The sequence below is a fragment of the Ustilaginoidea virens genome, chromosome 1, assembly GCF_000687475.1.
Source record: "Ustilaginoidea virens chromosome 1, complete sequence".
Taxonomy (NCBI): domain Eukaryota; kingdom Fungi; phylum Ascomycota; class Sordariomycetes; order Hypocreales; family Clavicipitaceae; genus Ustilaginoidea; species Ustilaginoidea virens.
This window is the reverse complement of record NC_057316.1, coordinates 499,554-525,911: the sequence shown is the minus strand read 5'-3', so window position 1 is coordinate 525,911 and position 26,358 is coordinate 499,554. Positions and strand designations below refer to the sequence as shown.

The window sequence follows — 26,358 nt, the reverse complement described above, 5'->3', positions numbered from 1 at the left end:
TTGTTTCCTGGGGGAGAATGCGCCTTTCTCCCTCCTCCCCCTCCCCCTTCCCCCGGCTCCCCCTGCTGCCGTTTCCCGTAAACGGCAAGAGGGTGTGTCCAGGACGTCAGGTCAAACATGGTCCAGGCCTGCAAAGTGACAGGCCGGCTATGTCTGGAGCTGACGTCTTGGAGCCCGTCTCAGACTGCCTTTTGTGTTTGATAGTTGACATGAATATATTGACCCTTCATCTATCTGCATGCTCCTCTGTGTCTTTCTTGTTCTCTTCTTTTTCTTCTCCTTCTTCTCCTCCGTCTCCTTCTATCCTATCCTATTCACCAGTTCCCAGAAGAGCCGGGCACAAAAGGGCAACATCTCCAGCCACACTCTCGCGCCGCCTCGTTATAGCCGGGATCTGTTACCATCTCAAGCCTTGCTTTCTTCTTCCCCCTTGCCGCTGCTTTCCCCCATCCGGGATTCACGACACGCAGGGGAAAACCGTGTCATCGCCGCCCCAAAAACCGAGGTCCTCGCCCGCCAGACGCTCGTAATCACAGGACGGCTTCGCCGCCGCCGGCCAATTTTTGCCAAACCAACCGCCTTCATCCTGCAGGCTATACCAGCAGAGTCTTCCTCGGCATCCCGACAAAAGATACCTGTGAACAGAACAGCTCCCCCCGATTCCACGCCGCCCCTGCCACTGCATGTTGGTGGTGAAAAAAGACAAGAAAAGAAAAGAAAAGAAAAAAACTGGCTCATCTGCATGCCAAGTGGTTGAACCGTCATCACCAAACCGGACAAGCTGGGCCTTGCCTGCGGTTGGGGACGCTGCGGCGAGATTGAATCTCTTTCGGGCTTGTTCGTCTGTAGCTCAACATGTCCTCGACCTCTAGCCCGTCCTGCATGATGACCCCCGAGTCGGACGTGGAAAGTCCTTTGGCCGTCTCGCCAACCGCCCTAAACGGGCACAACAACCCCCGCGTTCTCGTTCGTCATCTACTCGAGAGGTATGGCAGGGAGGAGGTCAACCGTCTGATAGAGGAAGAGCTGGCGTTGAGCCCTTCAGGTAATGTTTATGTTTTCCTTGAGCGAATGAAGAGAGAGCCCAAAGACTGACCATCATTCCTTCCCCCCCCTCCCCAGGCCTCGTCTCATTACCAGAGACGGCCTTTTCGCAGCAGTTTCTCAAATCTGGAGGCGACGCCGTCAGCAACCACTCGGCAACAGGCCTGGCACACGCAGCCGTTGGCTACCCAAACTACGTCCCGACGCCTCGGCGCACCCCGTCAAACAACCACCTCTCCCACAGGTCACGACGACAATCCACCGCCGATCGCGCGTCCTCGTCGGCAGGCTCCACGACGTCGCAGAGGCTCGACTACGCCTGCGGCTTCTGCGCCGAGGAGAGCATCCGCAAGACGTGCACGCGCCGCAACGACCTGAGGCGACACATTGAAAACTTCCACAACAAGAACGCCATGTGGTTCTGCCAGCACCCGGGCTGCAAGATGGCCTACGACTGGCAGAGCGCCTACCAGACGCACCTTCGCAACGCCCACGGCCGCTCCCACATGAACGTGGACGAGGCCATGGTCAAGGTGTGCCCCCAGACCGTCTTTGCGTGCGGCTTCGAAAACTGCACCCGCGTGTTCGAGGCGCCCTCGGAGGAGGATGCCCCGGCCACCCTCAAGGAGTACTCGGGCCACATCGTCAAGCACTTTGAGGAAGGGTCCAACGGCGGCCGGTGGAGCTACTCGACCAGGGTGCGCAACCTGCTGAGGCAGTCGCACGCCTCGGCCCTCTGGGACAAGGCGTGGCCCGAGACGGAGGCGCCGGACACGCCGGGCTTGCAGTGGGACACGCAGACGAGCATGGCGGCTCGAAAGATTCTCGAGGCGGGGCACCTGGAGAACCTGCCGTTCCTGATCCGCTTCCTCATTGCGCTTGGCTCCGCCAACGGGGGGGGGCTCTCCGGCTTGGAAGGGAAGCTCGAGCCTCCGGTCAGGGAGAGATGTCCGGCTCCGTACAGGCACAGGAGGTCGCACAGTCCACGGCAGCAGCAGCAGCAGCAGCAGCAGGAGGAGGAGGATGATCCCGACAGAGAGCAGCAGCAGCAGCAGCAGCAGCATCAGCATCAGCAGCAGCGGTTCGGCCAGTTCAAGATGTCGGTCGGGGCTCCGATGGGGTCGCTCGACTACGAGCCTTACAACGGCGACGTGCACCCCCAGCAAGGGCCTCGCTCCGTCGACCCGTTTTCCTCGGAGCGGAGCATGCAGCGAGGCGGCGGGCTCGGCGTGTACACCGATGAATCGGCGGGACCGTCCTTGCGGCCGCTGACTCCGCCTCACCTGTTCTACCACGCCGCCAGTCCGGCCATGTACCACGCCCAATCCCCGGTCATGATGCCCGGAGCGGCAGCCGCAGCCGCCATGCAGGCTCAACAACAGCACCAGCACCAGCACCAGCACCAGCACCAGCACCCGGCGCCTGCCGCGCAGTTTCTGGGCGTGGCGCACGAGCCCGACGCCGTGGTGCACCCGGCAAGCTTCCACGGCCTGCCGGTCGTCGCTCCGCCCGTAGCGACGACCGGCATGTCGCCGGGGCTGGATATCGATATGAGCGGCGACTGCAGCAGCAGCGACGCCATCAGCTCCGCCCGCGAGAACTGGCTGGGACACTATCCGCAGATGGCACTGCACCACCACCACCACGCCGCGCACCACACCGCGGCGGCGGCGGCGGCGGCGGCGACAACCCCGATGCCAGGAGACACATACGAAATGAACCCATTGAGCTCAGACCACGGCATGGGCGGACGGGTCCGTCTCGCGTCTCCAGGACGATCAGTCTAGACGTCTGCATGACCTTTGACTTTCTTTCTTTTTTCTTTTATTTCTGCTTTTTTTCTGTATTTTCTTTTTCTGTATCTTCTTTTTTCTGTATCTTCTTTTTCTCTTCATTCTCCCTGTTTTCTTTTGTCGCGGCCAGCCAGTGCGCCGGACTTGTACGCTATCACATCATGTTATCGGGCGGAACCATAATGTCACGGGTCGGCTTTGGAAAAAAGGAGAACCAACGAGGCGGAACGTAATCAAGACGCAATAGCCGTGTTGTGTGCAAAGGGGGCAAGGGGCGTCACGGAGTACTATCTTGTAATGTTGCGAATGTGTACACCAACTGCAGAACCATCCGGAGTAACGGGGCAGGCATGGGGGGAAACCGGGGGGGAAAAAAGGGGGCTCAACAGGAGGTGAATGGCGCTTTGCGTCGCGTGGCGAGACGAGTGTAGCTATCTGTACAGTACCGGTCGAAGGAGGCTGCTCAATCAAGGTGCATTGTCGCGTCGCTCGCTGCCTTGGGATGCCGTCTGCGCAGGAGGGCGAGGCGACATGGTGAGGGGCTGGACGTGGCTACCCTGTCTATCGATGGATGGATCTTTGGCCTGTGGAGGTTGCCCCGGGGGTTGGTTGCCATATAGTAAAGGGCTAGAAATAGCTACCTATCGTTGATCGATCTTTGACCTGTGGAGGTTGCCCCCGGGGTTGGTTGCTAGTAAAGGGCTAGAAATCGCTAGCTATCGTTGATCGATCTTTGGCCTCTTCGGCCTGTTGGAGGTTGCCCCCGAGGTCGGCTGGGCTTGCGAGCCGCAGAACCTCTCCACGGGGGAGATTGCATACTTCTGTTTGCTGTCTGCCGCGGGACGGCAGTTCCCGAGCAAAGACCAAAAGACCCTCCTGGGCTGTGCATCAAGCCTCAGCTGTGGACCGGAACTCCTTGTTCAGCTGGCCATTTGTCGGAGATTTACCGCGAGCATTTCAACGGTGTGATGGACATGCTATCGAGGAATGCGAAACCGCTGTTAGTTGCAGTACACCACACGTAAAGGGCAATGATGAAGAGGCTGATGAAACAGAACAGCCATGTAGGCCGCAGCGCGCAGCTGAGCAACAACAGGCTCGACGGTGGGCGCACCTTGGGCTCGTCCTCACCGTCTCTGGTGTCTCGGGCATCACGTCGCGCACCGGGCTGGCTGACATTGCAAAAAGTGGCCTTTCCGAGGGGGGAACCAACGGGTGCGTCTCCGTTCACCCCTTGATCGTCCTTCACGTTCCCCGGAGCGATCCTGGGAGCTGGCTGCGTGGCGACCTGCGTGTCGTTCGCGTTCGGGCTCTGCAACAACCCAGCCGTGCTGGTACTCTGACGCATCTTCCCGCGCGCGAAACCCGTCCCACCATCATTGCTAGGCGACGCCTTGTTGACCCATCAAGGGCGGCAAGTTACCTTTTCGCGACACCTGGTCACTTCTCCGGCTGCCAGGCTCAGTCGAGGCCGCCATCAATGGGAGTAACCGTATCCGTGATTCGGGGCCCGTGGCCGCTTATCAAACCAGTTGAGCAGGGGAAGATGCATGGCAGACAGAGAACCGGCATCATTGTGCTGCTACTGATTTAGATGAGAGAAAGCAATTCGACGGGACGGTGCAAGCAAGTCGCCAACGTCACTGCTGGGAGCATGGCTGGAACGGACCATGCGAGTACATGCTGCACAGGTAAAAGCACGGCGGAAGTGCCACGGAGACAACCCCATCATCATGTCTACCTGGGTCGCAAGAGAGGAATGGGATTTTCAGTGCCGATTAAAAAAAAACGAGCTCGACGTGCATGTCAACCAGACATGTCAAGCGTTTAGCGGGACTCGGAGCTCTTTGAGACGCTTGGTTGATTCGCAATCGTCGGGTTGTGCTCGGCAGTCCGGCGCGTCGTCCTTTCTGCCTAATACTGCGTGTTCGAGCTCGTCTTCACAGGAAGCGATTTGCCGCTGCCGCTTCCATACCTCTTGGCTGGGCGGAAGTCGAGCGCGAGCTTGCGACTTGAGCTTTGCAGTGCTGCCCTGTTCCCTCGACGTTAGCTCTGCCGACCGCTTTGTTTCCGAGCTCGATTCGTTTCTGGGGCCAAGCTCTTGATTCTCGAGCATCAATGGCTATGGAGAGTCAAGTAGCTGGAGCAAGGTACACAATGCTGCCAGCGGTCCATCATGACACGGCCATGTTTCCCGCCGGATTCCCATCACTCGAAGAAATCGTCAGCACCACGAAAAGCATGCGCTTACTTGCATGTGCACGACATGTCGATTGACCGCGGCTGGTTTGGGAAAAGACTCCCCAGACGAATGCTGCGACGACTCTGCATTCATATCGGTCGTCCAGACCCGTTGTTGCCTGCTTCGGCACTGCCGCCAAGCTTATACTATACTGTTCGGCTTCAGAATGCAGAATCAGGCCTGGCCTCTCGATCTGCTCTCCGGCCTTTGTCCAGTTTACATCGGGTAGAGCCCAGCTAAGGCCATAGGCGGCAGCGGCAGGTGGTGCTCAGCGTCGGCACGCTGTGCTGTGCTGTGCTGTGCTGTGCTGTGCTGTGCTGTGCTGTGCTGTGCTGTGCTGTTCTGTGCTGTGGCGACAAAACCGCAAGGTTCAATGTCAAATGCAACATTTCAATGTTGAAGTCTTGGGAAAGACGCAGCCGAGTCCGGACTCGGACTGGGACTTTGGCAAGGGGCAGTGGGGGCGCCATTACTGTGGGGAGCTGATATAGTGAGTTAGGGCCAGGCGGGCCAGGCGTTGGCGGCATTCAAAGTCCAGTCGTCAGGTACCTCTATGTACGTATGTACCTCTAGGTACGTAGGTATGTACGTACTATGTACTCCGTACCAGCTCTTGCCATGAAGTAAGGTATGGGGGCAGTTCGTCCTCTGTGAACAGCTGGTTCACTGTTTGGCTCCCGCCTGGCTCCCGCCTGGCGCACCTGGCTGCTGGCCGTGAATGCTGCCAGGGAACACCATACCATGCACACGCAGCGTTTAGCGTTTGCATAAAGTGCCAGGCGGCTTCGGCTAAATTGCGCGGCGGGGCTTCTTGTCGAGTACGGATCGAGTACGGGCCATTAATCAAGTTTAATCAAGTTTAATCAAGTGGGCACGGGCACGGCATTAAAAGCTGCCTGGTTGCATCTTCGCCCCTAGTGTTCCCCGAAAATCCTGCTGCAACATAGAATAGCACTGTCCACCGAGTCAAGGTTCCTGGGCTGGCTCAGGCTGCCTGATAAATGCTTGCCTCAGCAACCTACATAATGTATGTATGTACCTTTTGACCCTGGCTACCTTAGGTAGGTACATACCTGGAGGCAGCTAAGGTAGGAGGTACCCCCCACCACCCCCTAGCAGCCCGAAATCCCTGTCCTGAATCTCCTGGTATTGACAATCTCTCCAAGGCATCTGGATTCTCCGACAAGGCTTCCCATATCTAAGGGCTCCGCATAAGCCAATTTTATCGTTTCCGACGAACGTGCCGACGTCGTATTCTCTGCTTGACACATTTTTCCAAAGCTAAAGCCCTTTGTGCTGCGGGTCTCCCGACGATGAGACATGTCTCTGGAGTCTGTACGGAGCGCAATCCTGGAACTCTTCGTCCGCACACACATCACTCACTACGTGCCTCATCAAAATGCTACGTTTTGGCTCACTGCAAACATTTCACGCCTCGGTTTGCTTGGCGCGCAGAGCCATCCTGACATGTTGGCCGACAACTGCTGTTGACTGCGGCGTTTCTACGGCCTTCACACACCACGTGCCCAGCAGTCGGCTACGAGGTGCTTGTGTTTGACAATGGCTTTGAGGCTTGTTTTTATGCAATGCCCATTTCAAAAACGGTGGAGCTGATAACTTGACAGGGAAGAAGGCTGGAGACTCCAGACTGGAAGCAATAAAGCAATAGCGCTACAGCACGGATTGTCTTGCCTCGTGGTTGGTGGTTATCAAAGCCGGGATCATCTCGTGCCACCGGCACGCATCGGCTAATTTCGCGCTTTGATCCGAATATCGACGGGAGAGCATGGAATCAAACTGCATGAGTCAGTAGTGAAAGCTGCAAGACGGTCAATTATTTCATGCATGAAATACTTTTCGCCAAAGAAACCGACAGGTCGTATGGCGGTGCGAAAAAGAACAAAGTTGAACACTGTTGACTTTGGTAATCCCATCATCCAAACCACACGTCCATTTCCCGGCAGTTAGGTGTGCGTCTCTTTCTTCATACATCGTTGAGCGTACTCCGTAAGGAGTCATCATCTAGCAATGCCTGTTGGCAAAGCGGAGCGGACCGCAAGGCAACCTGGTTCTGTATGTTTGTGTTACAGAAAAGAATCCCCGGCATTGCCGTCACACCCCTGCGACGTCCTCGCCCCAGGGCAGGGGGGTTGGAGGGGGGTTAAAGCAGGGGCAAGCAATTCGCATGCTGACTATCCCGGCAAATGGCGACACTGCAGAATCCAAGGCCAGCAAGAATGGAACAGTATACCTGAAAGGCTGCAGGATGATTTAAAGCCTGTCAATTCTTTCCACATTCCCATGGATGGCCAACGTTTGCTTTTGGTACGCAGGCCGGCCTGCAGATTCAACCATCTTTCGTCGCCGTCTCGTCCCAAGAAGCAACAGGAAGCGGGCCCCTCCTGGAGCTGGCATTGAGAAAGGGATGGATGGACGGACCATGGGGGCGTCAACTATATGTATGTCAACCATGTAGTTCCCTTTCGGACACTTTCAGCCACCCCGAGTAGCATCTCGACCGGGGCTCGGGGGACTCCGTATTTTCTTGGCCAACGGCATTCGTTTGTTGATGAAAATCTTGTCTTGGGCTACCCCCATCCTCCATTACAAGGATTCTTACTTTGCTGTCTTACTGTCATCTCCGGCCGCTTAGCATCATCGTCAGTCAGCCTCCAGGTCGGACAGGGCCGCACTGCGGTGTCGACAAGTCAACGCACGGAGTGTGCAGAAGACTAAGGATACGCAGATCCTCAAACCGACTGTCAGATCCTTAACCCGACTATTCGTTTGCATGTCGCTGAGCGGCGAGAGTAGTAGTGCGCACTTTGCCATTTCGATGGGGTTGGGCTTGGAGAGATGAAGCAAGTAGCAAGATATACTTTGGGATCGAGGTGATAAGACTGACCCGCTTCTTAGCCACTGTCTGCGATGCAAATAACCCTATTTTCACGACACCAAAGGTTACAATGGTGGCAAGTATGGGGGACCCAAGGGAGTCTGCGCTTTCCACGGTCACGCTCTGCACGAGTTAGTCAACGCATAGGGCTTTGCGTGACTTGCAGATTTTGACTTGGCTCTCGTTTCCACGTATCTGGCCCATTTTTTTTTCCTTCTTTTTTTCTTTTTTTTTTCTTTTTTTTTATTTTTTTTTATTTTTCCTTTTATTTGCACTTGGGCCTTTTGGTGGCGGTTGCTTTGCAAACACTGAGGTGCTGCTGGCATGGGATGCTGGCATGGGGCCTACCCAGGTACCAGGTACGTACCGTACCCGCCTTGGGCACCAGGTTACTTCTTCCGCAGTGACGCGCCCAATGGAAAAACCAACCTTGGAAACCTTGCAAGTGCTGAGACTCTCCAGTCCTGCTGCAACCACCCACATTCCTTCATTACCTCCCAAGGTACGTCGCGTTACTCGGAGACTCCCATCATTTGCCTGCATCATCACCCTGCACTGCAGTTTGCGGCTGGTTCCTCATCTGATAGTGGTCATTTCTCGCTTAAGGCAACTGCAGATGCAACCGTGGAGTTGCCAATCCTCGTCCTACCCTGCTTTCGGTTTTCCGCCTTTTTTTTTTTTTTTTTTTTTTTTTTTTTTTTTTTTTTTTTCTTTTCCTCCGGAGCAGGACCTTGTCAGGACCTTGCCAGGACAGTTCGGTGGCAGTTGACGCCTTCCCACGTCATGCTCCTCGATCGCCGGACCCCTTTTCCCACCATGACAGCTGTGGCTGCACTATTTGCACCGCAACGCCTCCTTTTTCATTGTGAACGGACCAGACGCGTACCGAGTACGGCACGGGCTGGCACACCGCAGCGCCCACTCCACATACCAGTTGATACCAGTTGATACCATTGACCCATGGCTTGTCTCACTCACGCCGTCTTCTAGAAGAACGGCACAGTACATCCTATCTACTACTACCGACAAATCCAGGGCAGCACCAGCAGACCATGGCCATGGGCCCCACTCGGCTGCTTCCAATAGATGCAGAGGTGGGACAGATGGCTGACAAGTCATGGCAAGGGTCAATGGCTCAGCAACTAATTTCACCTGGCCATCCATCCCTTGAGAGTGCTAAAGGAGGCAAGCAAGCCAACTCCCCGCACGGTTTTTGGCGACCACGATGCCGGTGGCTGAGTCTTTGCCCAAGAGTCCCAAGACCGAGTAGCTGCAGAGGGAAGAGTGAGAGCATCTGTTACCAAGAGGTAGGTCCATCTCACCATGGCTTCCTTGATCCGCAGCTGAGCCATGTGGTCAGGATTCAGGAATAAAGAAAAGGACGTCGGCGTGTGCCTCGCCCTGACCCATGTGGAGGGCCGCCTTTGTTGCAAACCGCATCACACCCTTTCCTTCAACGTGGCTGTCGTAACATGGGCAGCATGCGGCGTTTCAGAATGCGTTGAGCCTGCGGTGAGAAATGACGCAGCCCCTTGGTGTGTCTCTACTGCGTACGGAGTACATACTTGCTACCTGTTTACCTACCTTCCTACCCAAGGTACCTACCTACCTGCCTTGACAACGGGGACCCTGCAGCCCCGGCCGCAACTCGATAGGTTCGATGGACAAAAGTCACAGCCGTTGGAACCCTGGGCCAAGGTATGTAACAGACAAAATAAGACCTGGCTGAGCAGCCAAGTCCTCTTTTGGTGTAGCGGCCTGGGCGTGCCCAGAAGATTATCTGCCATGAAACTTGGGACATCTTCTAGAAGCCAACGCCTCGATTGTCTCTTCTCTGCCTTTTCTGTCACCCGCGCCAGCCCGTCATTTCTTTCAAAATAGTTGATCAATCGTTCATATCTCGGCGGCTTCTTCACGTTACCTTCTGTAACAGGTCCGGTACTCAGATCGACCCCAGGCGTTGGCCATCCTGCCGATTTGTCCGGGTGCCGTGGCCGTTGCTCATTTCTACGCCTGTGGTTGGCATTGATCCCCGTCCACACGTCTCGCGTTTTAGGCGCCTTGCCCGTTTGATCTGTCATCATTCTTCATCATATTTAACCGAGAGAGAGAGAGAGAGAGAGTGAGGGTCAAAAGTCTTTGGGACTATTACAGATCCCCACGATCCATCAACCCCCCGCGCCGCTGCGCGAGTGGTTGTGGCCAAGACGTCGAGTTCGCTTGGGTACTGGTTTTGCAGACGCTGTGAACCGTCACGGATGCCGAAAACTCTGCTTGCATATATGCCTTTTACGATTCGCAATTTACTCTCCTGTGTTGCAACCCTCTCACACAACTGCAACGCCAGTGTTCGGCCATGCTTCCTTATCCCAGCCAAGCTCAAGAAGACGCCAACGTGCGGCCTTTGACAGACGAAGATCAGCAACAGCTTCTGATGTTGGTTCAGAGATATGGAATCCCCAGTCTCTTATGTGCCTTGACCGGCTCTCCCGCATCTTGTGAGTGTGCTCAGCAGCAGGCAGTAATCATCAAGCCGTGATTCTAATGACTTTCCCCCCGTTCTTTTTCTTTGCTTGGTCAGCTGGGGATTCAACACTGTCTGCCAGTACCCTGCTCAGCAGTGTTAGTGGTCCTTCCTTGGGGTGGACGGGGTCGGATGCGTCGCACTGCAGATCGGACGATGCGTCCATTCATACTCAGTACACATGGCCGGATGAATGTCGCGAAATACATGCGATGCATGAACCGGACGGTAGCGGCAAGACGAGCGAGCGTTCTTGGCTAGACTCGCCAGCTGCCGAGCCAGTGCCTTTACCCTTCAGCGACTACATCACCTCCCACCCATCGCCACGGATGGTTGCCCCGACATCCAAAAAATATCAGTGCCCCATGTGCTTTCTTGACAACAGTCCCGTAGGGTTCGGGCGCAAAAGCGATTTCAAGAAGCACCTGCACAACTTCCACAGCGCCAACGTCGTCTGGATCTGTCATACAAAGGGTTGCCATTTATCCTTCTCCACCGAAAGAGCCTACAGTACCCACGCCAAGGAAGCTCACCGAACCAAGGCCTTGCCCAACAGCACGGCCCGAACCGACCTGTGCACCCAAGTCATCTTCTCCTGCGGATTCAGCACCTGTAAAGAGCGTGTATTCGAAGCGCAATCCGCCGACGAAGCGTCGGCAACCAGGGACAAGCATTTTGAACACATTGCAAAACACTTTGAGGAGGGACAGGACGTCAAGGACTGGGAGTACAGGATCCAGATTCAAAACCTGATGCGGCAGCCGCAAGTAAAGCCCATATGGAAGACTTGTATCTGGCCCAAGGAAAAACGACAACAGCTCTACTGGCGGCCACGCTCATCCGGAGACTTGAAGCTCATGCTCGAATGCCGGCATCTCGGCAACGACATATCCAACCTCGTTCGGCTGGCCTTCATTCTGGGAACCGCTCCATTCACCGGGCCGGCTACGCCGCCGCCAAGTGAGATGGACAGGTATTTCCAACTGCCCTACCGCAAGTCGTGTTCGATCAACACTCCCGGTCACGATGTCGCCAATGGCGACGGTCACAAATCTGAAGATGACGCCTCTTCCTCGAGGACGCCGAAAAGTCGGACGAGCATAGCAACGTCGGTGTTCAAGCTACCGAGCCGGCAAGGCAAACGATCGTCACGTCCTGCGACTTCAGCCAGCGGGCTGAGACCCAATGGCTCTGCTGCTGCTGCAGTCGCTGCAGTCGGCGTTACTTCTGCGCCGCCAGCATCAACACCCAACGGCAACATGGACACTGTCATGGGCGAAGACATGACCACTGGCCCTCATCCTGGAACGCCGTATCCCATCCCGAACGAGACTGTGTGGCCCGTTGATGCGCCCAAGTTTGCCCCGGAGGCGTCCCAAGTCTTGCCCAAGCAAGTGAACTCTCAGCTTGACGGCCATGCGATGTATGCCATGAAAATGGAGCAAAGCCCTCACGACTCGCTTTACAGCATGGAGACGTATCTGTATCAACAGCCTCAGGTTGGCGTTCCTCACGGCCTTTACGACTATTCGATGAATGCCAGCCAGACGTGCTTGGTTCGGCCGGCCACGCCAGTGCCACACAAGCGACCAGCGTCCTGGAGCACAGTGACCAACATGGAAAGCCTTCGACCCAGCAAAAAGGCAACACCGCACGGAAGCCCTGTTCCGCCCCAAATGATGCCGACAATGATGGGCATGTAGGGCCCTGGAGCGCGTCGGTGATGATGTCTTCAGCTTCCCATCGGGACGCGAATGCGGCCGTAAACAGACGGCAAAGCTTTTACGACTTGAGCATTCCGCTGATCTGTTTACTATTTGGATGGATTGTTTTGTTCGTGGGCACATTTTAGAACAACCTGGACAACATACCAGTTTTCCCTAGTGTTTGCCCATGCTGACGATTTTGTTTTTCCCCGTTTATACCCAACATTACGCTTTCCTGCTTATGTCTGCAGATATGAAACGGCCGCCATGTCTTACTTTTTTTTTTTTTTTTTGTCTCTCTCTCTCTCTCTCTCTTTGTATCAAGCACGTCTTTTACCTTGACTGGCCTTTGGAGCACTTTGTAAACATTTTAGTACAACATGTCTAGATACCATCATGCTCGCTAAACGGCTATCCGAAGACGACTTACAAGAATACACCATTGGGGAGTTTCAAGGGGACACGATTATGGGGTCGACAGAGGCTCTCTGGATAAAGGGGGTGGTTTTTTTTTTTTTCTCACCAGTTTTTATTTACTCGGGCATGTTTTTGGCACAGCGAGCACGCATGGTAGACGCAAGAACAACATCCCGGCAATGCCGCAATGCAATGCATGCGGAACGTGTAATTGGAAAGACGGAGAGATTTTTCTCCCAAGGCTATGTATATATGGCGTCTCGTGCATGCGAAAAACGTGCGGTTGGCGAAACGTCAACTTATGTACCTTGGGCAACACGACAATGGCACTTGGATGGAATGGGGGGTCCGGGTTGAGAAACAAAGTCCCAACCCAGATCTCACGAGCACATGTGCTGCGTTTAATATAAAAAAGCCCCATCGGATTGGATCCGGAACTGGATTTGAGGTTGCAAAAGGCCCAGGAATTGAAGCTGGTGATGGCCCGGCCCTTGGGGCTAGACGGCGCTGACAGCACACCAGACGGCAGGTGCATTGATGGCTGCGGCTGTTGCACCAAAAGTGTGACGCGCGCACAATGTGTGACTTTATTGGGTATTATATGTATATATGTACGGAGTACTGCGATAGCTGCATGTGGGCTTGCCCCACTCGGCACCTGGGTACGGGAGTACTCGGTATGCAATTGATGGTCATGGCTTGTTGCCGGTCTCGGCAGTCCAGGCCTGCAGAGGCCCCACCCAGCCTCTTTGCTGCGGTTTCGGGGCGCGGCGCTGCCGCTGGGATGAGTCGAACTGTCGAAGCATGCATGCAAGGGAGGCTTTGTTGGTCTGGGGTTGGCCACTAGAGAGACTGAAACTGCGGATGCAGAATCGCCCTTTTCTTTTCCTCGTTTTTCCTCTTGTCTTTTCTCTGCACTTGGCGCCGTAGCCGGGGTAAGATGACTCATCTCCGTGTTCGGATCCGTCCCTGAGGAGGAGGAGGAGGAGGAGGAGGAGGAGGAGGCCCTACTCCAGACCTTGGATTGACCCGGTTGCTTCCCAACACCAGGAGTCGACAGTAGCCGCTGTCACGGCCGACCGCTTGCCCCAGTCAGCCGGCGTCATTGGATGGGGTGAGGAAGAAAACCGGCGGTCGACTGGCTGGCTGGCTGGCTGGCTGTCGGCCGGGTGGAGCGGATTGCTGGAGTAGCGTTTGGGCGCGGATGCGGGATGCAATGCAATGCATGCATGCATGTGTGCCTTTTTGTGTGGCACAGCGGCACCGCACCGGATCATGCGCATTGGCGGAATCTGTGACGACGGGAAGCAGAACGGCAGAACGACAGAACGGCAGGACGGCAGAACGGCGGAACGGCAGATCGGCTCTAAAAGGCCGGGTTTCGCGATGCAGAGGCAATGGGCAATGGGCAATGGCAATGGGCAATGCCCCGTGAGAGCGGGCTTGCGGGTCAACTCTGTTTGGCGAATTATTAGATTATTAGGGAGCCGGGAGTTGGAGACTGTTGCAGCTGGGCTGGCGGGCTGGCGGGCTGGCTGGCACCTGGATGCCCCCCCACCTTGATGCCTTTGACCATTGACCCACCAACAGCCTCAGGTGGCGAGGAGAGGAGCCCCACCTCGGCCCATCCTTTGCCATTGCCCGCGGGCGGGGGGGGACAGGGGGGGCAGGTGACAATGTTGAATGTTGAAGCCGTGGTTAGCATTCGAGAGAGCAGAAACGCGGTCAAGTAAGTCGCCGCCAGCAAGTGGCCGGCCGCGCAGCATCCTCCACAGAGCCGGCGTAGAAGAAACGAATGGAAGGAAACGGACTGACGGCGTTCTACCAACAAACAAAACACTCTGCCCTACTTGGTCAACGACCCAGGGAAGGAAGGACCGACGGACCAGACGCAAGCAAGCAAGCAAGCAAGGAAGGAAGGGGGGGGTCCGCTCTTGGACTTTGGTATACGTACTCCGTATTCCGTCGCGCTCGAGGCGCTGCCAGACCGTCAAACCCGCGCGGGCTGCTATTGACGCTGCAGAACCGCAGCAATGGCGCTTGGCAAAGCTGAATTTCAGCGCTCCCTCCTGTCGGCGGTCAAGCCATGCTTGCTCGAGCCGCGGCCGCCGGTTTCGCGTCGTGTCGTTTCGTCGACTCGGAAAGTCACAAGTCGGTGGACTGACTGATCGACGAAACGGGCGACGCGAACCGACTGGGGAATTGAATGGGTCGTGACCGTGCCGGCTTGCAGCCAGCCTTCCGCCCCACTCCCCCCCCCCCCCCACCTCCTCTCTTTGGCGCTTGGGTCGCCTCTCAAAACTCTGTCCAAGCCAAGTTCTGTCGTCGACCTTTTTTTTTTTTTTTTTTTTTTTTTTTTTTTTTTTTTTTTTTTTTTTTTTTTTTTTTTCAAGACAAAAATCCAGAAAAGCGTCTGGCTAATCGCAGACTCGCCTCGCCTGCCCCTTCGATTCCCTTTCGCCTTGGCTGCGACGAGTCTCTCCGCCGACCATCTTTTGCCAAGTCCCCCGAGCCCGACTTGCCCAAAGTGACTCGACTTGGATTTTATACCCCCTTCCCCCCCTTCTGACCAGTCATCCATCTATCGCTGGCCGCCGCAACCCGTTTTCGCCATGCTCCGAAGTCGCCAGGCCTCCAAGGCCGCCCTGAGAGTCCTGGGCCAAACCAGATCATTCACGCTGACGACCTCTTCCCCTGCCGTCAAGACTTCGAAAACGGTTCCTTCAGGTCAAAGAAGTCAAGCGACTGCCGCCGCTGCCACTGCCACTGCCACTGCCACTGCCACTGCCACATCGTCTGCGCCGTAAGTGCCTTTCGGCTGGGAGCCTGCCGGCATCGGCCTCTGCAAAAATGACCAGAAAAAAAATAAAAAGAAAAAAAGAAAAAAAAACTCTCCAACTGCATGAGAACTAACCAAGAACCATGTAATGGGGTAGACAGTCTCGTGCGTGCCGTACCGAGCTCTTCTTTCAATGCCCAAGACCGAAGCCATGTGCAGCCGCTCTCGAATCAATGCAAAAATGAGATGGACGAGTCGTATGTTGAAAGCACATGTTGGCGCCTCAGTGCCCAACACCCAAACACCTCGGATCAAGGGGCTGACCTTATTTTTCCTTTCTTGCGCAGATTTATCGGCAAGACGGGAGGTGAAATATTTCACGAGATGATGCTTAGACACGGCGTTAAACACATCTGTACGTTTACGTTCCCCCCCCCCCCACCCCCCCCGACGCCAGAACTTGACCAACGTTTTTCAAACCTGCTCTTGTAGTTGGATACCCCGGCGGTGCTATTCTTCCCGTATTCGATGCCATCTACAATTCGAAGCATTTCGAATTTATCCTTCCTAGACACGAGCAAGGCGCTGGCCACATGGCCGAGGGTTACGCCAGAGCTAGTGGTAAACCCGGTGTCGTTCTCGTCACTTCTGGCCCCGGAGCCACCAATGTCATCACCCCTTGCACCGATGCCCTCTCGGACGGGACCCCCTTGGTTGTCTTCTGCGGGCAGGTTCCCACCACCGCCATCGGGAGTGATGCGTTCCAGGAGGCCGATGTTGTGGGCATCTCTCGCGCCTGCACCAAGTGGAACGTCATGGTCAAAAACGTCGCCGAACTACCTCGCCGAATCAACGAAGCCTTCGAGATCGCCACCTCTGGTCGTCCCGGCCCCGTGCTCGTCGATTTGCCCAAGGATGTCACGGCTGGAATCCTGCGAAGGGCTATCCCGACCGACGCCACTCTTCCGTCCCTGCCTAGCGCGGCGTCTCGCGCCGCCATGGAGCACAGCCAGCGACAGCTGCAAGCTTCCGTGAGACGCGTTGCCGACCTTGTCAACATTGCCAAGCAGCCCGTCATCTACGCCGGGCAGGGCATCATCCAGTCCGAAGGCGGCCCCGAGCTGTTGAAGGAACTCGCCGACAAGTGTTCCATTCCCGTCACCACGACCCTGCAAGGCCTGGGCGGTTTCGACGAGCTTGATGACAAGTCGCTGCACATGCTAGGCATGCACGGCTCCGCCTATGCCAACATGGCCATGCAAGAGGCAGACTTGATCCTTGCCCTCGGCGGCCGCTTCGACGACCGCGTCACCGGCAACATTGCCAAGTTTGCGCCCGGCGCAAAGGCTGCCGCCGCTCAGAATCGAGGCGGCATCGTCCACTTTGAGATCATGCCCAAGAATATCAACAAGGTTGTCCAGGCCACCGAGGCGATTGAGGGAGATGTTGGCGCCAGCATCAAGCTCCTCCTGCCCGAGGTCCAAGCGCGATCGATGCAGGACCGCAAGGCATGGTTTGACAGGATTCGCGAGTGGAAGAAAAAGTGGCCGCTGTCTCACTACGAGCGAGCCCGCGGCGGTCTCATCAAGCCCCAAACCCTCATTGAGGAGCTCAGCAACCTGACGGCGGACCTGAAGCACAAGACGTACATTGCCACCGGCGTCGGCCAACACCAGATGTGGACCGCGCAGCATTTCCGATGGAGACACCCTCGAACCATGATTACCTCTGGGGGTCTCGGAACCATGGGCTACGGTCTGCCCGCCGCCATCGGCGCCAAGGTTGCGCGGCCCGACGCCCTGGTCATCGACATTGACGGCGACGCCTCGTTTGGCATGACTCTGACCGAACTGGCCACCGCGTCCCAGTTCAACATTGGCGTCAAGATCATTGTCCTGAACAACGAGGAGCAGGGAATGGTTACGCAATGGCAGAACCTCTTTTACGAGGATCGCTACGCCCACACGCACCAGGTCAACCCCGACTTTATGAAGCTGGCCGAGTCGATGCGCGTGCAGTCCCGCCGCGTCAGCGACCCGGCGGATGTTGTCGACAGCCTGAAGTGGCTGATCAACACGGACGGGCCTGCTCTGCTGGAGGTTGTGACGGACAAGAAGGTGCCGGTTCTACCCATGGTGCCGGCCGGATCAGGCCTGCACGAATTTCTCGTCTTTGACGATGGTAAGTAGACGAACTCTCTCTCTCTCTCTCTCTCTCTAGTTCTTCTTCTTCTTCTTCTTCTTTTCCCCCTTTTTCCAAAAGCGAATGCTGACAACCCGTCACAGAAAAAGACAAGCAGCGCAGAGAATTAATGCAGGAAAGAACCTGTGGTCTGCACGGCTCATGATGTCCAACAGCGGCCCTTGGCCTTTGCTGCTGTTTTAATTTATTTATTTTTCTTTCCCTTTCCCACAAGGCCACCCCTGTTGCATCTTGTTCGTCACCGTTCGTCTTCGCACACCACCCGGCGGAGTTTTTGCGTCGCGATTGATTCGATAGCATTCTTGTTCTGTAGGGGCGCATACGACCAGGATATGATGTCCACTGCCCAAAACGAAAAAAAAGGCAAATAAAAGGAAAAAAAAATAGGGAGGGGAGAGCTCCTGCGGTAAAAAAAATGAAACAGAAAGGAAAGGAAGAAACAAGTCAAGTCGAGTGGTCGCAGGTGTATGTAGCACAAGGTAGTGGGAAGCAGGCGGGACACGTAATCTGACCTTTATTCTTCTTCGTGACACGACTCGAGACGAGGATGGTCGATGCCGCCAAGTCGGGTCGGGGCTAGCGACGGTGGTCTTTGCACATGGTTTTGGGGTGCCTGCAGGCGATGGTGCTCGCGGCCGTGGATGTTGCGACCTGCTTTGTGAATACGCAGGCGTCCCATCTCGCCCCCCGTAAACATGAGCTTTCATCCATCCACCCAGGACGCCGTGCTCTCCCCAGCCGGACACGGCATCAGGTCCCGCCCAACGTCCACCCCGTCCATGTCGGCGGCGTGCCTCGCGGCCGTCAAGGTCCCGTAGCCCGTATCCCTCGTCGCCGTGACCTCAGAGGACGTCGGCGCCGTGGGCGGCCAGGGCGGAGAGGGCGATGGACGCCTGGGGCCAGGGGCCCGATTTTGAAGGACGGGATGCTGGGCCGCGGGCTGCTTTCGTCGGGGAGGACGAGCGAGTCGAGGCCGTCGGGGGGGCAGGTCCATGGCCGTCCAGATGTCGCGGATGCCCGGGGCGGTGGGTGTGGAAGCTCTTGACGACCACACTCCGTAGACGGGAGGCGGATGCGGGCCCTCGGGCGAGGCGCTCGTCATCAAGCCGAGCGACGCGGTGGCAGGCCAGGCCGTCTGCCGTGGCAAAGCGTGGGCGCATGCGGCAGCGTCAGTCGAGAGTGCCGAGCATGCGTCTCGTGCACTCCGGACTCCCGTAGTTGGTTGTGTGTAAGATGCGTGTGCGATGAAACCCCTCGGCCAAGGACATGCCCGTAACGCTGGGGGAAGAGTATCCGCGGCTCTGTTGGCTTCTCCTCGTGCGATGGAGCAAAGACGAACGACGGCAAAGAAGAGCCACGAGACTGTACAGGATAAACAAAGTCGAGGCAAAACAAGTCTTCCGGCGACCAAAACTACAAAAAAAAATAAATCCAACCGATTCACCAACCACCCCTCCCCGTGTCGAATTCATCTTCGCTGCTGCTGCGCCTGCTGCGCCTGCTCGTGACTTGTCGCCTCCCTCGCCTCCATTGCCGCCTTTTCATCCGCCGTCATGCTCGCCTCGGCAGAGCCCATCTCGACGGTGAGAACCAAGCACAGCGATGCGACGGCCAGGCCGAGCCCGGTCCAAAACCCGATCCGGTACTGCTCCCGGTCGCCCACGTGCTCGTGCCCGCCTCCGCGACGAACCGTGGCCGAAACGGCGAGTTCCGCGATGCCGAGCCAGAACGCGATGCCGAGATACAGGAGGCTGTTGATGACGCCTCCCGCGGCGGCCTGGTGACGGCGCGGCACGGCCGTGGTGATGAAGATGTTGGTCACGTTGAAGGTAATGTCTATGCCGATGGTGCCGCATATCATGGCGGGGAAGATGTAAGCCCAGTACAGGAAGCCGGTGGACTTGGCCGACGTCGCGGGGTCGGGAATGAGCGCAAAGAGCAGCACAGACATGATGAAGCCCAGGCTGGACAAGACCATGAGCATCTTGTTTGGGATCATGTGCAGGACCAGACCGCCCGTTATGGCCAGGATCATGCCGCCGACGGCGAGGGGTGTAAACCACGCGGCTGCGAGCATTGGCTGGACGTGCATGACTGTCTCGATGCTGGGGGTTTGTGAGTTGATGATTTACCGAGGCATGCTTTCAACGTGACGATGAATTTGGGGATGATGAAAAGAGGAGTGTCTCTGTCTCTCCCTTTCTCTAAAACAAGAAAAAATACCAAAAATAAAACAAAGCAAGGAAGACAGAGGGGACAGGGCACTTACTAGAAACTAGCGTAAAACAAAAACAGGCCAAATACCCCATACGACAGAAACAACGACGACATCAGCCGCTTCATGTACTTGGCTTTGAACAGCTCTGCAGGAAGCAGCGGCTGACGCGACACCCAGACCTGCACATAAACTGCAGCCAACAGAAAGAGGATGCCCAGTATCAGGGCAACGTAGACGTACGGAGTCTTCCACCCATCCGGCGCATGGCCCCCGTCGGTAAAGGCAAACACCACCAGCACCAGGCCCGGCACAATGGTGACTACGCCCAGCCAGTCCATCCTGGCGTTTTCGTCAACATCGTCCAGGTGTCTGGGAATACTCGCCAGTCCAGAAGCACCGGCGATGAGAGCGAGAATGGCGCCCACCCAAAAATACCATCTCCAGTCCAGGTACTCTGCCGTCACGGCGCCGACAAAGATGCCAAAGTAGAAACCAATGCAAGCAAACGCTCCGTAAACGGCAAAGACAAAATTCTTGCGGGGCCCAGGCCGGTAGGTCTGGCCCAGGATAGCCAGGCCGGCCGGGAGAAAGGCTGCCGAGCCGACGCCTTGCATGGCACGACAGACGATGAGCATGGTGGCGTTTTGGCTGAAACCGCACACGAGGGACCAGATGAGGAGCCACAGGTGGCCGGAGAGGAAGACGACGCGGCCGCCGTAGAGATTGCATAGTCGGGAAAAAGGCTGGAGAAGCGCCGCGGTAGTGAGGTTTGTCACGCCGGCGGGCCACGTCCTTGACGAGGCGGGAATGCGGAGGGCGTCGGCGATGGGGGGAAGCACAACGTTGAAGCCGCTGATGAAGTATTCGCCAATCATCATGGACATGACGACTGTGAAGACGAAGAAAGCCTCTGCGAAACAACCGGGAAGCAGGTCTGGGCGTTGGCGACCGAGTCGCTCAATGGTCGCCTTGTCCATGAATTCTGCGGAATCATCTCCGCTGCCTGTCCCTCCCCCGGGGCCGTCATCTCGGTCGAGGACCGGCAAAGGCGGCGTTAGTCTTGCCGCCGGGGTTTCCGTCATGTCACGCTTCTCCTCCATGATTTGGCAAGGAGGGTTTCCGTCGCTGAAGAATGCTTCTTCCGAGCAACAGTTGGCAGGGGTTAAGATACTCCATCATCCAAGTGCCAGACGCCCTACCGGCACAAAAGATTATAAATCGACGACTTATTCCCCACAACAAATATCCAATCGAAGTGGAGCTTGAACAGCATGTTTCGAGCACGAGTCCTGTTGATGAATGCGCTATGCGTCAACTTCTTTTACAGGACCAAAACCCGTCGCTTGCCGTATTCGGGCAGTAGAATACGCATGAAAACTGGCCGATTGACATTGACCCAAGGGTGTCTAGATGTTGCCCCTAGTTGGGAGGTAAAATGTCCGCGGTTTGCCGAGGAACAGCTGGTGGAGGCTGCGGCGTCGCTGGGCCAGTCCAGTGACTCCAGTCCACCACAAATAGATGGGTCGAGGTCCCATTTTGGGAATGAGGAGGCAACTTGGCGGGGGATGGTGTCTTGGTAGTCATTTTTTACTTGCTCCCCGGAAAATCGATAGAAAAGCACGTGCGAATTTTGAGAACGGCGATGGATGGATGGATTGATGGATTGATGGATTAATGGATTGATGGATGGACGGATGGATGGACGGATAGATGCATGCATGCGGGTTGATGCAGGGGAGTCGAGTTACACAAGTGCCGGCTCAGGTACGGAGGGAGTCGCGCGGTCTGGAGCATTTATCGCAGCAGACTCGGCCGGTTGCACCTGCCTGGGCCAGCCAGGCATTGTCATGCATGACTCATGAGATTCGACTGCTGTGCATCTGGTCGGCAGCTGGCAACAGGATATTGACAGCGCCAAACCCCCCAGCCAGCAGGTCGGCAGGTCGGCAGGTCGTGTTTCCTTGAGAGATGCGGATGGATATCTGGCACCAGCGAGATTGTGACTAGATGCTGTTTGCGTTAAGCAGCGCGGACGAACATCTCTTCTTGCCGTCAGCCATCAGAATACCTCCCATCCGATTCCAAATTCTGCACCTTGCCGACTGCTACAAAAATACGACAGCTTCTGGATGCCATAGCTCAACACCCATCAGCAGGAAAAATTGAAACGCCCATTCACGGCACAGAAGACAAGCATTTTCTGCTTTTTCCCGCCACATGGACAAAATTCTCTACGCATAATGCGTTCAAGCCCAACGCTCACCGATATCGCTTGCAAGAACCCGATGCCCATATCTGCCACGCCAGACTGCCCTTCTCAAATCAAAACAGAGCCATGGCGTTTCCCATCCGTGGGTTGATGCACTGTTCACGCGGGCCGCATTTGCAACAAGAAATGCCATCAGCTACCCGCAGCGCCGCTGCCACAATGCTATCCATGCAAAGCAGCCTGCGTCGCAACCCAGGACATCGGCAACCTTGAGTCTTCTCGTTCTCCAACCTCAGACAGCATCCGAACACTTGGCCCCGAATATGGAATATGGGTAGAGACTGGTTGCCGAACATGTGGGATGTGCAACGTTGGACCCTACACTACTAATTATAGCCACCGAGAAATCAACTGCGGCCACACAATCCTCGACGACCTAGGGAATTCGGCCAGCTGGTGGTGATTTGCGCGGATCCCGGATGCTGACGGCATTGCGCAGGGTTCCATCCATTTCTGACGAGGCCTGAGACTGCAGAGGCTGCTGACGGTGGAGGGCGGCGTCTAGGGCCATGGTGCCGTCCAGGCCGTGCCGTGGCGCCGACGGCCCACCTTGTCATCCATCACCTGTCAATGTCAGCGGGACCAACGCTGCAATGCTGAATCTTATTTGCATGGTAACCCGGAGAGACTGACTACCAACATAAATACCAACCCGCAACCACGGAAACGGCCCTGCATATCCGTGTCCCCCTCCCAAAAGCCAAGGTTGTACCACCGTGGCGCAACGTCTGGATCTCGAGAAACTGGGCCCAGTACGACCACTCCACCCGCGGCGGAGCAATCATGACGCCGAGTCACCGTCCGGGGCCTGCCAGTAAAGGCATCAAAGAGGCACTGGGAGCAAAAAACATTCCCCGACTCGACGCAAGACGCCAGCCCATGTCGTCGGATTGTTTGGAATCCGGATCAAGCTAACGCTAGCCAGTAGTGGCGCCGGCACTAGCACAGGCTGACGCCAACCGCCGCCATCTCGGGGGAAAATGTCTCGGACGGGATCGTGACTCGTCTGCTGGTCGCCAGGGTGGGTTTATCGCGACGTCCCATTTCTTTTCTCAACAGAGCCGCCCACACACTACTATACGAATGTAACTCAGCGTGTCGGCTCGGCCAAGAAGGATTGGGAGCTTATGTGGAGGCCAAGCTGGTCCTTTTGCACTAGCCTGCCTCTCTCCGCCCTGGCTTACCTCTCTCTACCTTTTCGTCTCTTATTTCCCCTTCATCCCTTCGTTATAAACTCTTTAAGCGGTTGGCGGTTCGATTTTGGCATCGTTGTGTACATTTCGAAAAGAAAATTAAAGACATCATCGCATGGGTTTTTTCCACCGCAGTAGCGTAATTCGGCCTGGCTTTCATCAACTTTGACGGACCTTGGCTCGATTACTCCACCGAAACTGCCTCCGGAAAAAAAAGAAGAAGAAGAAGGGGAAAAAAAAAAAACACCCGCGGTGACTTGCACACAGCATCATCAAATACAGCTCACGATGAAGCACATACTTCTTCCAGTTGCGCTTCTCGCTGCCCGCGCCACCGTCCCCGCGCCTGAACCCGGTGACAGCGCGCAGGGTTGCGCCAAAGGCCTTTACCTCATTTCCGCCAGAGGAACCGGCGAGGCGGCCGGGATTGGTGCTGCTGGCACCATTATCGGCCGCCAGATCAAGGAGCAGATCAAGGACAGCAAGGTTGTCGCCCTGGATTATCCGGCCTCCTTCTCCGATCCGGCCTACGCTCTCTCTGTGGCCAACGGCACCAGGAGCCTCGCCGATCTCATCACAGAACATGTCAAGTCTTGCCCAGACGACAAGATTGCGCTCATGGGTTATTCCCAAGGAGCCCAGTTAACGCTGGATACCCTGTGTGGCTCGGACGAAAAGGGATTTGCAAAGACTGAGCCGATCTCTCCGGCGGATATCGACAACCATGGTGAGACGAGACAGTTTCCTTGACCGGGTCGTGACAAGCGTCCACGCATAACTGCTCTGCTGACTGCCGACCGGTACAGTTGTTGCCGTTGTGCTTTTTGGCGACCCCACCCACATTGCCAATATCACCTACGACAGAGGAACGAGCACGAGAAACGGTGTAAGTAAGGCATACTGGTGCAGTCGACATTGGGTCATCCCTGCTGGCTGCTTTCTTGTTATTGTTCTTCTTCTTCTTCTCTCCCCTGTTTCGCACGCCAGGGGCATACATGGCACGGGCAAGCCTGGACCTGACGCGTTCTTGTAGATCTTCCCCCGCAGCAATTCCGACAGCTGCCTCCGATACTCCAAAATAATAGCCTCGTGGTGTGACACGGGCGACGTTTATTGCGACAGCGGAAACGACACTGCCACGCATGGTCAGTACCTGCCTCGATACGGCACCGAGATTGCCAAGTTCCTCGTCGAGAAGTACCAGGATTCCAATACCGGGGCAAGTCTCAATGCCAGCGCGTCGCAGCCTGCCACAGCTGCGGCGACCAGCTCGAGCAGCAGCCCTTCCGGCACAGCTGTTGGAACAAGCAGCCCTGCTGCCACAACGACGCGCGCAGTCAGTGTCGCCAACGTCCTGAACATTGCGAGCAGCGGCCTCTTTGTTGCGTTGCCCGCTGCTCTTGCTGCCGTGTTTCATATGATGTAACGACGTGTTTATGACGACGACGATGATGATGATGATGATGACGCTTTGGCGTGTAGAGCGGAGGAGGACGGAGCACGCGGCTTAGGAAGAAGTCGGTAAAGGGGTGCGTGCGTTTTATGCGTGTGGTATCGTAGCCGATGTACTCGGCAGGTTGGTCCTGCGCGGCAGGAGACTGGACCTTTCCTCCCAGGCTGCTAAATTAACAGGGATATAGGGATGCGCCCTCGTAGCCTCACATGTACCCATCTACTGCGTACCTACATAGCACAACCAGGGATGGATGTACGGGGTAGATTCGAAGCGTTTTACCAGGTACGCACGGGCTCCTGTTGGCCAACTTGCCCGACCACATGCAGACTTGATATTCTCCGAAGGCCTGGGGTCTGAAGATGTCGACTGTGAATAGATGACGTAGCTAGCAGGCTAGGACCCTTGGCACGTTACCAGCGCTATCATTCCGAATTATATGCTAAGCTGGCCCTCCCTATCCTGCAATGGCTCTACAATACTTGGCAACGCTCATTCCTACACCTGCGCTGTATTTTCATCCTAGTACAAGGGCTCCATTCACAGGTCCTGTCCTTCTCGTGGCAGGTTGTGATTGCCGGATTCGATTCGGCAGCGTCACCACCAGAAAAAGATCTTGGCAATCTCCAACGGTGCGTGCGTAATAAACCCATCCCCCCCCCCCGCGCAGACGAGCAAGCCTTGCCAGCACTGAGAAATTAGCAGCGACGAGCTGGATGGCGCGGTTGTCTTGGGACGCGATTACCTGGGTGAACTGGGTGGTAGGACCGAACCTGCGATGCGTTGGCGGCCCAGACCAGATACGCAACGCAGAAAATGGTAGTCGCAAAGGTGTCGAATGCGCGGACCGACCCAACGTCGGCACGGGAAAAAACAGGGGGCCAGGCAGAAACAACCCGCGGGCTGTTACGTTCGCCAAGTGAAGCTCGCGCACTCTGCGAAAACCGCAGCGCACCATCCCATCCCATCCCATCCCATTCCATCCCAGCGGCCAGCCCAGCCTTGATTCAGTTGTTCTCGTTCCACCTGCGGCGCGGTGAGCATCTTCCACACGGCAAACGCGCAAACGGCCCGCCACTCACCTTGCCGAGCACTTGGGGCACGAGTAAAACATGGTGGTGCCCTCGTCGGCGCTGCGCAGCTGCAGCGCGGTGTACTGGACCTCCTCGGCGCCGCACTCGCGGCATTTCACGTCGGTCCGGGACCAGGTGTCCTGCGCGGAGAGCTGTTTCGGCATGTTGATGATGCGCTTGTTGCGCAGCTCGGAGGGGAAGTCGCTCGTGGAGGAGAAGCTGACGCTGCCGAGCAGCGTGTCTGGGCCGTTTGCGTCAGCAGGGCAGGGCAGGGCAGGGCAGGGCAGGGAGGATGAACGCGAGGCGGGAAACAAACAATAAACGTACTCTTGCACAGCTTGGCGCAGCAGTCGCACTTGACTTGGCGATCCTGCGAGCTGGGAAGCAGGTTTCCGCAGTCGCTGCAGAACTGCACGGTCATGTTGCCGGAATGCTGCGACCGCAATGCTGGCGTTTTGGGGCGTGGTCTTTTCTGGTCTTTTCTGGTCTTTTCTGGTCTTTTCTACTCTTTTCCACTCTTTTCTTCTTTTTTTTTTCTTGTTTGTCCAA

General features: G+C 56.2%; 10 protein-coding genes across 10 annotated transcripts; 4 read left to right on the top strand and 6 right to left on the bottom strand.

Moving 5' to 3' along the window:
* Window positions 1-855: 855 nt before the first annotated feature.
* Window positions 856-2,831, top strand: UV8b_00106 (uncharacterized protein; the record flags this gene model as incomplete). Its single annotated transcript, XM_043137604.1, has 2 exons — window positions 856-1,045; window positions 1,123-2,831. The coding sequence occupies 2 exons, from the start codon at window positions 856-858 to the stop codon at window positions 2,829-2,831; spliced, it is 1,899 nt and encodes a 632-aa protein (XP_042993538.1).
* Window positions 2,832-4,656: 1,825 nt separating this feature from the next.
* On the bottom strand, window positions 4,657-4,953 carry UV8b_00105 (uncharacterized protein; the record flags this gene model as incomplete). Its single annotated transcript, XM_043137603.1, has 1 exon — window positions 4,657-4,953. The coding sequence occupies one exon, from the start codon at window positions 4,951-4,953 to the stop codon at window positions 4,657-4,659; it is 297 nt and encodes a 98-aa protein (XP_042993537.1).
* A 5,378-nt stretch (window positions 4,954-10,331) lies between these two features.
* UV8b_00104 (uncharacterized protein) lies at window positions 10,332-12,202 on the top strand (the record flags this gene model as incomplete). The annotated part of the gene is made up of 2 exons (XM_043137602.1): window positions 10,332-10,473; window positions 10,557-12,202. 2 exons carry the CDS (start codon window positions 10,332-10,334, stop codon window positions 12,200-12,202), a joined length of 1,788 nt encoding a protein of 595 aa, XP_042993536.1.
* Window positions 12,203-12,657: 455 nt separating this feature from the next.
* UV8b_00103 (uncharacterized protein) lies at window positions 12,658-13,157 on the bottom strand (the record flags this gene model as incomplete). The annotated part of the gene is made up of 2 exons (XM_043137601.1): window positions 12,658-12,693; window positions 12,930-13,157. The coding sequence occupies 2 exons, from the start codon at window positions 13,155-13,157 to the stop codon at window positions 12,658-12,660; spliced, it is 264 nt and encodes an 87-aa protein (XP_042993535.1).
* Window positions 13,158-15,234: 2,077 nt separating this feature from the next.
* Window positions 15,235-17,748, top strand: UV8b_00102 (uncharacterized protein; the record flags this gene model as incomplete). The annotated part of the gene is made up of 5 exons (XM_043137600.1): window positions 15,235-15,425; window positions 15,563-15,658; window positions 15,749-15,816; window positions 15,894-17,582; window positions 17,687-17,748. 5 exons carry the CDS (start codon window positions 15,235-15,237, stop codon window positions 17,746-17,748), a joined length of 2,106 nt encoding a protein of 701 aa, XP_042993534.1.
* A 369-nt stretch (window positions 17,749-18,117) lies between these two features.
* Window positions 18,118-18,705, bottom strand: UV8b_00101 (uncharacterized protein; the record flags this gene model as incomplete). The annotated part of the gene is made up of 2 exons (XM_043137599.1): window positions 18,118-18,303; window positions 18,370-18,705. The coding sequence occupies 2 exons, from the start codon at window positions 18,703-18,705 to the stop codon at window positions 18,118-18,120; spliced, it is 522 nt and encodes a 173-aa protein (XP_042993533.1).
* Window positions 18,706-19,071: 366 nt separating this feature from the next.
* On the bottom strand, window positions 19,072-20,921 carry UV8b_00100 (uncharacterized protein; the record flags this gene model as incomplete). Its single annotated transcript, XM_043137598.1, has 2 exons — window positions 19,072-19,708; window positions 19,873-20,921. 2 exons carry the CDS (start codon window positions 20,919-20,921, stop codon window positions 19,072-19,074), a joined length of 1,686 nt encoding a protein of 561 aa, XP_042993532.1.
* A 1,545-nt stretch (window positions 20,922-22,466) lies between these two features.
* On the bottom strand, window positions 22,467-22,875 carry UV8b_00099 (uncharacterized protein; the record flags this gene model as incomplete). The annotated part of the gene is made up of 2 exons (XM_043137597.1): window positions 22,467-22,639; window positions 22,743-22,875. 2 exons carry the CDS (start codon window positions 22,873-22,875, stop codon window positions 22,467-22,469), a joined length of 306 nt encoding a protein of 101 aa, XP_042993531.1.
* Window positions 22,876-23,571: 696 nt separating this feature from the next.
* UV8b_00098 (uncharacterized protein) lies at window positions 23,572-24,709 on the top strand (the record flags this gene model as incomplete). Its single annotated transcript, XM_043137596.1, has 3 exons — window positions 23,572-24,010; window positions 24,090-24,169; window positions 24,317-24,709. The coding sequence occupies 3 exons, from the start codon at window positions 23,572-23,574 to the stop codon at window positions 24,707-24,709; spliced, it is 912 nt and encodes a 303-aa protein (XP_042993530.1).
* Window positions 24,710-25,743: 1,034 nt separating this feature from the next.
* On the bottom strand, window positions 25,744-26,230 carry UV8b_00097 (uncharacterized protein; the record flags this gene model as incomplete). Its single annotated transcript, XM_043137595.1, has 3 exons — window positions 25,744-25,762; window positions 25,819-26,050; window positions 26,137-26,230. The coding sequence occupies 3 exons, from the start codon at window positions 26,228-26,230 to the stop codon at window positions 25,744-25,746; spliced, it is 345 nt and encodes a 114-aa protein (XP_042993529.1).
* Window positions 26,231-26,358: the final 128 nt, after the last annotated feature.